Source organism: Limulus polyphemus, unplaced genomic scaffold (genome assembly GCF_000517525.1).
Source record: "Limulus polyphemus unplaced genomic scaffold, Limulus_polyphemus-2.1.2 Scaffold258, whole genome shotgun sequence".
NCBI lineage: Eukaryota > Metazoa > Arthropoda > Merostomata > Xiphosura > Limulidae > Limulus > Limulus polyphemus.
Window position 1 is genome coordinate 59,555 of NW_013665868.1, and position 12,125 is coordinate 71,679.

At 35.2% G+C, this 12,125-nt stretch overlaps 1 protein-coding gene across 5 annotated transcripts in view; it reads right to left on the reverse strand.

Moving 5' to 3' along the window:
* The window catches only part of LOC106478876 (hypoxanthine-guanine phosphoribosyltransferase-like), a 41,031-nt gene that overhangs the window by 13,627 nt on the left and 15,279 nt on the right, over positions 1 to 12,125 (reverse strand). For all 5 annotated transcript variants that reach the window (XR_002610000.1, XM_022382557.1, XM_022382558.1 and 2 more), the window contains exons 3-5: positions 11,618 to 11,804; positions 2,039 to 2,104; positions 1,010 to 1,110 (exon numbers count right to left, since the gene is read on the reverse strand). Coding sequence is in view for 4 of the 5 variants with exons in the window: in XM_022382557.1 (XP_022238265.1) it covers positions 1,010 to 1,110; positions 2,039 to 2,104; positions 11,618 to 11,804 (354 nt within the window). In the remaining variant the exon portion in view is untranslated. The remainder of the gene's footprint in view (positions 1 to 1,009; positions 1,111 to 2,038; positions 2,105 to 11,617; positions 11,805 to 12,125) is intronic.

The window sequence follows — 12,125 nt, forward strand, 5'->3', positions numbered from 1 at the left end:
AGCCCTCCACTTGAAAATAAGCTTTCACTTGCTGGGGGTAAAAAAAGAAAAACTTTAAGGAAAGTTAAATGATATTTTTAAAACAAGTTGGTACCAAACACATATCAAGATAGAGGTGTCAGTTAAAACCAAAAAGACAAACACATTTCCACAAACAGGAGTAGTAAACAGGGAGGGGGGGGGAGGGGGGAATGAAGGATGTATGTAAGCTCAAAGTCCAAAATGTGACAAATACCAGAAATCATACACTGACCCAGAAGCAGAAGAAGCAAAAAACACCTACACAGTTTCAAGGTCCAAAGCAAGAAATATTATCCTTTTTATAATATGTTGCCAACTCAAGAGAAGGGAACTTCATTTGTAACCTTCAAAACCCCAAAAAATAATTAAAACAAGTTATCACTTATATATAATTCCTGTTATGGTAATTAGTTTCTTTTACACAAAAGCACTGACTTATGAACACATGTAAACCTTCAAACTGAGGATGAGCAGATACAATGACTCATGAAGTTATTATGTTTGTTGCAGAAAATAACAGTTGAAGTATTTCCATATGCTTTCCTCAATGGAATAGTTAATGTGCAAGAAGCCTAAGCTGTAACATGGAGCATATTTTTGTCAAATTGGATAATCAATCCCATACCAATACCAGATAAGATCTGCAGTTTTGAGCTAAATTTGCTCTCATTAGCTACATACATACAGTGTAAAAGATTTGAAAAATAAGGTAATTATATGTATAACAACATCTATACAATTTTCTCCTAATGTATACCTCAAGAATACATACAACCAGATTGGATGAGAGTTGATGTCATCAGTGTAGGTGGGCCAATGAGACTTCACATGGCTAGAAACTTGATGCACAATTCTCAGGTAGTAGATTAGTAACATGGGTCTTGTTATTCAACATCAGCTGATTGAAATTCATAATTCAGTATAATAAAATATCTGAAAATTTTACTTGAAGAAAATCAAAATCAAACATAATGCAAAGCAACTGTACCTTGCAACCTTGACTGATTTTGGCTTTTGCTTCTCCAAAATCTCCAACAAAACTTTCATTGTCTTCCCAGTATCAATAATATCTTCTACTACCAGCACATTCTGGAATGTTATGCATCATTACAAAGCAATAACAACAAGGAAAAAAATACCTAAGTCAAAATGTATAACTAGTCCTCATCTTATAAAACTTATAAAGATAGCTGAGAGAAAGTTTTAAATTCATACTTGGGTAAATTCAATACAAAATGGTTTGTACAGTGTATACCAAACCAGTCCATAAAGTAATTTATATTCAAAGATGTACATGGAGTCATTATAATGACAAATACTGTAATATCATTTTCATAAACCCACTTCTCTGTATTTATTTTACTATTTCAAAACTTTGTTTTTATTAAGTAACAGTTTAATTAATAAACCTTGAATGCCCCCCTTCCTTGCAGTTTATTTACCTATGCTTGTCCATACAGTGAATAAGCATTTTACCCCCCCCCCCCAAGATGGCTTTCTACAGTAATTTGAATTTATAATTATTATAATTTCATTTCTAAAATAGAACAAATTTTCAAGAATTAAATGAGCAATATCCTTCAATCTTCATTACTGGAAACTCTAAGCCTCTATTACTGAAATTCATTTAGACAAATTAATACTCTCAATAAATTTTACATTTTTAATGCATAAGGCTTTTTTTAATATATGCAAAATGATGAAGGAAACTTTAATGTTCTAGCTAAAACTTAAAAAAAAGAATAAAAGAGCACTAAAAAATATATTCTGATTTCTTACTTTGCATTAAGTTTAAACAATCTGCAACTAACACAAAATATTTCAAATTTGGAAAAATCATTGATGCCACATATATTGAGACCATAGTACTGATGCAACTGATATATTTTACAAAATATACAATGCCAGTTTTGCACTATATTTCCTTCTAACTAAATACTAATGTATGAAAAACCTATACCTGTATATACCTATACCTGTTCACATAAAAGTAAAATAATGCAAAACCATTACCTACCTTGTTCTGAAGGAAAGACAGTCCATCGACACCCAGCACCTTGACGTCTCCTGTTGAATGATCATCCTGCAACAATTACAAAAAAAAAAGTAATTTACATATATTACAATTAAAAGTGCTTGAATATTTTCAAATGATTGAAACAATATTCAGTTTAAATTTATTATCACTAATAAAGAAGTGAATTAATAGCTAATTTAGTTTTGTGAAGTTAGAGTCAAAGAAGATAAAAAATAATTATTGAAGAAAAAAGCAACAAAGTTACATATTATAGAATATTACAATGATAGAGAAAAACAACAATCACATGACAATTTCATGTAAGACTATCACAAAAAACAAACAAACAGTAAATGTATGTCTCAGGTTTGAAGTGTAGGTATGTGTGTGTGGGGGGGGGGGATTTCACTCCTGGAAGTTAGTTTTACCCCAGCCTTCTTCATAGCATACAATGTCATTATCAGACATTCACTGTCTTGTCCAAATCAAAGTCCACAACTCTTTTTTGAGATTGAAATGGGTAAGCAATTCTTTGAAAGAAGAAGTTTGACTGGAGGATCCCATGTGATGCTTTATCAAATCCACCTGTAAAAAAAATTGAAGGAAGCAGGCAAAAAGAGTCACTAGCATTTGTGCTTTCTCTGTTTGGTCATATATACACACACACAAACATAGAGAGAGAGAGAGAGAAATTAAATGGAAGAATACTTTGGACACCACAAAAACTTGCCAAAAACAACACAGTGTAGTTGGTATTCCATACCAAAACCTGTCAGTGAAGTGTGATGCTAAAATGTCTTGATCAAAGTTCCGATACTAGAGGAAGGCCAAGAAAAACTGCAGGGATAAAATATGGATTAAGGCCTGACACATACCAAAAAAAAAAAAAGAGTTCAATGTGGGAGAGAAATGAATGCCGATAAAAACTGATAAATCAAGTCAACTAGGACAACTGGAAAGATGGGCTATCACCTTCTACAGATTCAAAGTAACTTTTATATGGCTAAAAACAACATGAAAAAAAGAAGTGTGTCAGAAGGTGTGCAACAGCCTTCATCATGTACATAAAATGCATCAAAAGAATGTCTAATATTATTTGGCATAACCCTGTAGGAGATGGCACTTAGGGTTAACATGAAAATGTTGCTAGAAACCCTTTGTTAGATTCAAAACAAAGAGAAATGAGTATAGTCATGACAAAATAGCAAACCACTATTCCTGGGAAAAAAGCTTGCATTATTACTTTCTTCATATGTAAACAAAGTCTACAAGTTTCCAAAGTAAAATGAACAAGAACAGCTCAAATTACCTGATCTACCATGTTCTAAACTCTGAAGCAAAAAAGAAAAATGCTACAACCACTGTCATAAATAAAAAAAAGGATATCAATGGAAGTGAAGGAACAGAAACAATAAAAATTTTATCATAAAAAAGTAAGTCCAGATTCTTTGCATGAAGAATAACAAATATCAGGCAAAAATACAACATCATGTCTGGTAATAACTTCTTTATAAAGATTCTTAACACATCAAGCTTGTCTAAAGAATAGATAAATTAGACTTTTAGAGAAAAAAATCATCTTTAAAAACTATGGCAATAATTTGTTAACTTGACTACTTGTTTTTTCTCTCTAAAAGTCTAATTTATTTTATCACCTTCATATTTTTCTACTCATTTATTTTAAAGAATAGATAGTTTTCTTAACTTTAATTATTCAAATATTTTATAAAGTTCCATTTATTTTTGGCTATACAGAAGGAACCTTGCCATTGGACATGGTGAAAGAGAATGGGATTTCACACTGGTGCAAAGCATGAGACAATACCCATTCTTGCAAGACCAGTCATAGTATCAGAAGTACAAACTTGTGCTATATTAGATAAACCTAGTTAACAATACTAAGCTGTACTTCAGAAAAGTTATCACAGAAATGTAGGACTTTACCTTTTCTCAAATTCAATGTTTATATATATAATCATATTTATATATAATGGAGCAATGGTGTGGCCATCTATATCTATCTATGTGACCCAAAATAATAAATACAATGGTGCCATTTATTGTGCTGAAATACATGATCTCAATGCCTGAAATGGTGATTGATCCTTATGAAATATTGCGCCATCTATTGAATGGTACAACAAACAAAAATCCATAAAAAAATTCACATTTGGGAATTCAAGATTCAGACAATTAACAAAATAACTACGGTATGTGGAACAACCATTTCTTTATTACAGAACACAATTTTAAATAAAAGTACTCTCCTCACAACAAGAAAACGACTTTCACTAGGACTGTACATGTGGGTTTGATTATACATATATAATTCTTAAAAAAACTATTATTTTTTCAATAAAGGGTAGCACTTTTAGTAAATAAAAACATTACAGTTTATATCAGTAACATTTATGCAAAATTTGACCTCTGTACATGGAATAATTTTGATGTAATGAATTGTGTATGACTAAAGAGCACAATACAAACACTTTTCCCATGCAGTACTTCCCAGAAAAAACAAAACTTTCTTAGAAAATGATTATTTTTTAAATTTCTTACAATGAGGTATGAATACTATGGTTACTAATCACTATGCCCTATGGGCAGTATTTCTACTAGTTTCTGAAATGTAACATTCAATCAAAATGGTAAAAACTAAAAAATCTACCAGCAATTAACAACAATTACTCAAACCAAAAACTAAATTACCCAATTATTAATAATTAAAAATTTGAACATTTCTTTTTTATACTGAATAATACAGACATATTTTCAAAAACTTTCATCTTCAGACTAATCAATTCCTTTCACATCATTTGATAAGGGTTTTTCCCTAAAAAATTGCTAAGAAAATTACAAAAAAAGAAAAACCACAAAAAACTACATATTTAAAAAGTGAAATATTAAAGATATATCAACAGCTTTGTTGAGCTTAGGTGATAATGAAAGTAAATAAACTTATTGAATAATCAAAGTCACAGTTAAAAAATCTACTAATAAATGCAAAAGATGTTGAATGATGCTGTAATTTACTCGATAATTCATAATTAGTTGGAGATGTTAGTTACATGGATTGTGAAACAAAAGCCAGCTAAATTGGCTCTTTAAAATCAGTGTGATTTCTGTTGAATTCAATAGATTACAAACTTACACATAAAAATACCAAATTCTAAACAACAGTACATACTAGTTTATTGTAAATTAATTACTGGATGATCCTTGTTGGTATGATGATTTATGTCTACACATAGTATTTGCAATCTTCAATTGTAAAATTGTTATTTAGACTTTTATCAAGTTCTTCTGAGATTATCTCCTGACAAATGCAACTACACTTACATATTCTTCTTTCCTTATACTTCTTCACTATGAATATTGTTTAAACTACACGTTATGGTGGTTGTCATGCCGTATTTTCATGTTACAGAGCCGAACTTCTGTTTCAAGATCATCACTTAATATCAGATCAAAAGTAGCGACTTATAAACAATATACATAAAACATAAATTTAAAAAACTTTCATTCAGATATGATGTACAGAATAACATACATTGTATAGCAGAAAATAACAGTTCCTTACCTATTGACCTGAGTTTTAAGGAAACCTTAAAATATATAGCTAGGTGAATAAAGTAATCAAAATTCTTTCATATTTTTTATTCACCACCAAGAAAATAAACATGGTTCTCCATGGTATTCCTAGCTATCTTAAAAACTATTTCTTATAATAAACTTTACCAAAATATTTCCGAACGGATGAAAGGACCAAAGCCCCACTGTATGATTTTTTTTAAAGAGTGGCTCAAGACATTTAAGTAACTGATGTATTTAAAAGCATAAAAGGAACATAATAATGGCTGGAGACGGCTTGAATGGGTAATGAAGAAAAACTTTAATATAAGTTTAACATAACAGCAAATGTATTAGTCTCAAAGTGGGTTCCTCGTCATCGAATAAAAGGAACATGCTTTTCCATAACTAAAATTTCAGTATTGACACACACACACACACACACTCGATAATACTGTGAAGTCAGATGTAAAATATGAAAAATGTGTTTGCTCTAAAAACTTAAAGTAATACTTGAAGTTTCATGGTTTCTTCATAGCTAAAGGATTATGTACTCTACATAATGCTGACAATGGTTTTGTGTTTACAAATTCACTAATCCTGCACTCATGTGGTTTCATAAGACGTCTTCTCTCCTATGTTTTCCCATTAACATTCACTGCTTGTAAACATATGGTCAGATTAGAATTATTAAAATGTATGGAAGTTATTAAAATCATTACCATAAAAAGATATATAGTAAAACAGCACACAAATATTAATTTTCCCCCATGAGTTAGAGTACATGTAACGTATTAAAGAACCACTATTAAGCAGCATGACTAGAAATATTTCTGGTTTGCATTGTAGGTGTGATTAATAAATATTGAACATTTTTCAGTATTTGTGTTATAATGGATTTATATACACTGAATACAGTAATTACAAACCAAATGAGGAGCTCAAAACTACCATTACAGACTTGTTTTAATAATGATAAAGTTTTAAGATGTATAATACTTTTCAAATGAATTCTGGAGTGTAAAATAATTATGCTGGCAAAAAATGAAGCTAATTAATCTGTTTTCAAATCATAGGAATGTAAGAATAGGTTTTCAAATCTATCCTTTGACTAACACAAGTTATTATTTTCCTACACTAAAAATATAATTTTGACAGGTACATACCTTCTCTCACATAATAGCTTTTTTTGTTCAGTGCTGCCCTCTATACACAATTTTTTTTACATGCTACCAGCCTTGAAACTTCCACCTACCCCACAATCAACATGGTTCATTGCATCTTCACATGTAAGTTATCATGCAACAACCCTCCACCAATAAGAATGCAACATTCCCTCCTGATGCACGTTACTCTCTCTATTTCATTCCACCTAACCATCACTTCAAGGTAGGCAGAGAGGAAGCATCGGTAGTGAAGAGAAAGGGTGGGAAGTGTGAGAGAGATAAGTACCAATTGGAAATATATTTTCAGTGTAGGAAAATAATAACCTCCAATACGGTACCTTACCTCTTCTCACATAATAGCTAGAATCCTACATTAAAAGGTTGAGAGACTGGTGCAAGAGATATAGATAAGCATCCAAAGAACACCCATGGAGTGTGAACCCCTGTTGGGAGAGGAACACACATGGGAGATCACACCACTTCTGTACTAGGTATATTCAGTGTGGTAGTAGGTGTCACAAAAAGAGATGGAAATGGGGAGGAGCACAGCCAATAAATGAGAAAAAAAAATTGAGTAGGTCCAACCTCACATCCCACTGAAATCTCCAGAATCATAGTCCAGGAGAAGAATGAATGTAGGGTGCCCAGCCACAGACCAGATGGTGGGGAAAGCTAAAATGGATGTGCTTCTTGGTTTAAAATGGCTAGGGTGCAACTGACTGTACTCGGTAGGTCAACTCCAGTCCAAAACCAGGTGGTACCGAACATACATCTTCTGACCCTTGGTAGGAGAAAGGTCCATAATGTCTTCACCTCAAGTTGAATTAAAAGAAAAGAGAAAAATTCCACACTGATTGACTAAACAGAGCATACATGCAAATTTACAACCAATACCAGCCATCAAGGGAGCCAAAATTCAAATGATGGCAAAAAGGGATGTGTTAATGTGGCAGTTTACTTCAAATCCAAAAACAATTGGACCAGTTCCACTTTGTGCAACATCAGCCTCAGGGAGTGAGCCTCACTGAGGTGGAGAGCCAGAGGGACTACATTAACCACGTGCAGCATCATCCTCCAGATAGGACCACACAAGCTGGAGAGCATGGATGACAGGCCAACTCCCCAAGCAACCACAGTGCTGGGCAAATCAAGTCAAATGCATGCAACATCAACCCCTGGAACCCACCGCACAGAGGCAAAGCACATGAAGCAAAATCCTGTTAGCGAGTTAGGATGAGAAACCATGACTAGCACATGATTCTGCTAGAATCTAAAACCACTCAGTGGGAACAGACATCCAGTCAAAGGTAGGACGAGGGATCCCAAACAGAGGGATGACCTGCAATGTGGCAGACCTACTCTATCTCTTGTATTATACAACTGTGATGAAGGTGGAGGACCTACTCCATCTACACTGGCAGAACACCACTGCACTACTCTCTACTGAATGGAATTGAGCATATTCAGGAGGTTGCCTCCATGGTCCACCACCCCAGCAGCTAGGAACTGGAAAGTGGCAAGGACTCCCATACTCCACTTGAAGATAGGAGTGGGGGGGTAGAAACGTGGTGAAGTCTGGAGGAATGCCAACAGATAGTGCAATGGGTGACCATGAAAACCCTACTTTGAAAAGCAGACCACCCCTGATTTATTCAATCAAAGGGACAGTAAGCCCCATCTGCTTTACCCATGAAAGTCCATGGGTTAGTACGTTCTGGAATGGGCATGTTGTTAAAACAAAATACCATGAGGAAAACCTACTAGTGTTTTTGCATAACATCCTATCTCAACAGCATGCGTTATAGGCCATGGGTATACATCGAGATTGGTGTGATCAGACTCCACTCAAAGACAACTTAGATGGGATATCCCATACAACTACACAAAACCTCATCCTCTCAGGCCCAAACCCACAAAGGTGGAGTGCAGGGAGTAACCCGTGCAACATCATCCCCCGGATACGACTACACAGAGGTTGGAGTGCATGTATCACCAGCAGATGTCCCAAGCAACCACAGTCTGTAGGACAAGCAGAGCCAGGACTGCACAACATCAAATTCTGGGAACCGCCTCACAGAGTAGGAGCAACTGAGTCAGTAGGCAATATACCCCTGTATGGCTTACAGTCAGCTGTACAGTGCAGAATTTTTGGGATGGACAGATAAGAAGCATACCTGGATAGGCAACACTCACCACTGAGTGGGATTCTAGACTTACAAGGGACATGCCTCTGTAAGCAAAAGTAACATATAGGAAAAAGGAAACTTACCAAGTGACAGCCGAACCAATGTTTGATGTATGTAACAGGTGAAAAGCAGTAACATGACAAGGAAGAAACAGCCACCAAATGAATGGTAGTAGGAGATGAACATACGAGGTGTCATCAACATGCCCAATAGAAGAATTTCCTCCAACAGACAACAGAAATGAAATGCCATGGAAAGGAAAGGTGCCATATCTGATGTGATATCACCTGGAACAAATTTAGGGATGAAGGAGACAGGGAGGAATATGCCAGTCTAATAAGCTGATGAACCCAATCTATAAGGGTAGAAGGAGAAAGTTATTGTAATGACAAAAGGTTCCAGGGGATAAAAAGGTGGGATCAGGAACCACAGAAGGCAATTTAACAATGATGAGCATGAATGGGATGTTGAAGTCTATCTAGATCAGACCAAGAATAAAGGTGGGAAATTGTCATCAACAAAGAAGTTCCCTCATGAGCCAACTAAGTTTTGGGCAGGAAAGATCAATTTGGAAAAAGGAGAAGATATGAGGAATGAATAAAAACAGCATGTTGAAAATCTAACCCACATGAGCTGCATCTATCAATAGCAAATGAGTGTGTTGAGAAAACACCAGTTCAGAAGGAGCTAACAGAAGCCAGTCCTCCACCTAGAGGTGGAAGTGCAACCCTTGAGCATGCATAAGTCAAGCACTCCACAAAAAAAATATGGTGCTGAAGCAAACCCAAAGGGTAAAGCACAAAACTGTAACACAATCCAATTGTGGACAAACCAAAGATAGTATCTGGACTGATGGGAAATGGGAATATGGAGGTAAGCTTCCGAGATGCTCATCCTAGAGTAAAAGCCCACCAAAGGGTAAGAAAAGATTACATGGTAAAGCAGAGAGAATCCAGAAATTAGTTGAGGTAGGACAGAACAATCACAAGGTGTCAGTCCCCAGTCTTCTTGGGGGTGACGAGAAGACTGGAGTAAAAATCTGATGATGGAAGACTGACAAGCTCTATAGCACACTGAGACAAAAGCCCAAAAAGCCTCTGGATTCTAACTGGTAGCATGATCTTCAGAGGTAATGGGAAGGATACTGGAACTGGAGAGAAATTGAAGAAAAAGTATGTCCGACAAAACCCAGATCACCCACGGGTCAGGAGTGAACTTCTGCCACAGGTGAAGAAAATAAGACAAATGTGTCCTTACTAGGCCAGAATCTACTGGAACTGTTGGCAGCGATGAGTATGACGGAGAGACAAATGATGAATTGACAGACTGCTGGAGGAAGGAACATGCAATGGATGGAATGAATCTGAAATAAACAAGCAAACAAAGAAGAGCGAGTTTAGCATAGCCTCACAGATTCTGCATGACTCCAAAGATTAAGGAATAACCCCAAAAACAGACCTATGGATAAAGGGAGCTATCCTCAGGTCATGAAGATATGTGGAAGGTAAACAAACCTAAGACAAGACAGCATCCCTACCAAGGAGATACCAGCAGCAAAGAAACTACATGTAAAAGGATAGGGCCGAGGAAGATAATTGAGCCAACAAAAACCCCTTAGGGGATTGATGGAGAGCCTCAAAAAAGAGGTAGATGGCTAAAAGGTACTGTAGGATAGATGTAAGGTAAAATGAAGGTGGGTCTTGGAATTACTGTATAGGATTCTCAGGATCTGCCCCTGCACAAGCAAAAGTGACACCAGCTGCTGGGAGTTGAGAAAGAGATTATCGACCTGATGGTAATTCAATGCATAATGATCAGAACCCGGGATGAATGAGACGTACTGGAATCAACCCTAAATTGAGAAACAAACTGCTCAGCATGTACCCTGATATTGGGAGTAGGAGGGAAGACAAGGTAATCAGCCAATGAGGTAGTATGCAACAAGGAAGGGTCAAGATAATATGAAACTGGGAACACAGATAAACCTGAAAAATCATGCCCAAAAATACTGAAGAATGCCTGGCTGATTCCTCAGGAGAGGTACAGGCATGCACGGCATAGCTAGGAGGTGAAAAAAGGCTGTCAAAATCCGCCTTGTCATGAATCAGTTCTAAAGGGACAGGAGGAGAGAGCCAACTCATGTAAAGGTCAATCTACAATGTATGATGGCCAAAAACCCCTCAGTCAAGATCCCTGCTCATGAACCCTCTGTCCCAATGCTCGAAGTAGTAGTAACATCAATTGAAGTCAGGTGGGAGTTTCAAGGCTGGTGGCATGTAAAAAAATTTGCATATAGAGGGCAGCACTGAACAAAAAAAGCTATTATGTTAGAGGAGGTAAAGTTTCATTGCAGAAATCACTTCTCAGGACCTTCATACAATCTCAGAACTCACCAGCTAAGTTGACCTATAGAAGATAAAAGTTGTTCTAAAATTCTCTTCCAAATCTAGACATTTTAAAATTTTAAAGAAAAATTTGTACCTGTAACAATTCCATTAATATAATCAGTCAATAGAATGAAAGGTACCTTTTTCTCATTAGTTTATTGGAAAACAGGTTAAAAAATGTTCATAAAAAGCTTTACATTATAATGCATGATTAATACTTTACATACTTAAAACAGAATAAAAGCAAAGAAAATACAGAGCAAAAACTACCTTGTAACTCTGTAAACGGATAAAATCTACAGAAAATGGAACAGAATTTTCAGAACTAAAGCGATAACACTGTTTAATTTTTTCCAGAAGATCAGCAAGAAACTTGTAACCTCCCTTCAGCACACAGAGAGCTGCAAATGGTTCCCTTCCAAGGTCAGCTGCTACATCTCGAGCCAATCGTTCAATTCTAAAAAGAAAGTTTTTAAAATTCCCTACAGTTTTGAACTTTCAGTGTCTGATATTTTATTTGTCTTAGTTAGCAGCCTTAGCTAACATTTAATAATAAACACATCCATGAATATTTGCAAATTACAAGCCTTTTAAATTACTGCATAATTAGTATTTTTAGTGCATCTAAATCTCACTGGATGTTTGAAACAAATGAAAATATAGTACAAAAGCAACTTGCACTATACTAAATATATATGTGTACATTACTCATATACACATATTATGTAACAGTATAATAAAAATGTTTAAATATAATTGATAATACATATATTATTCA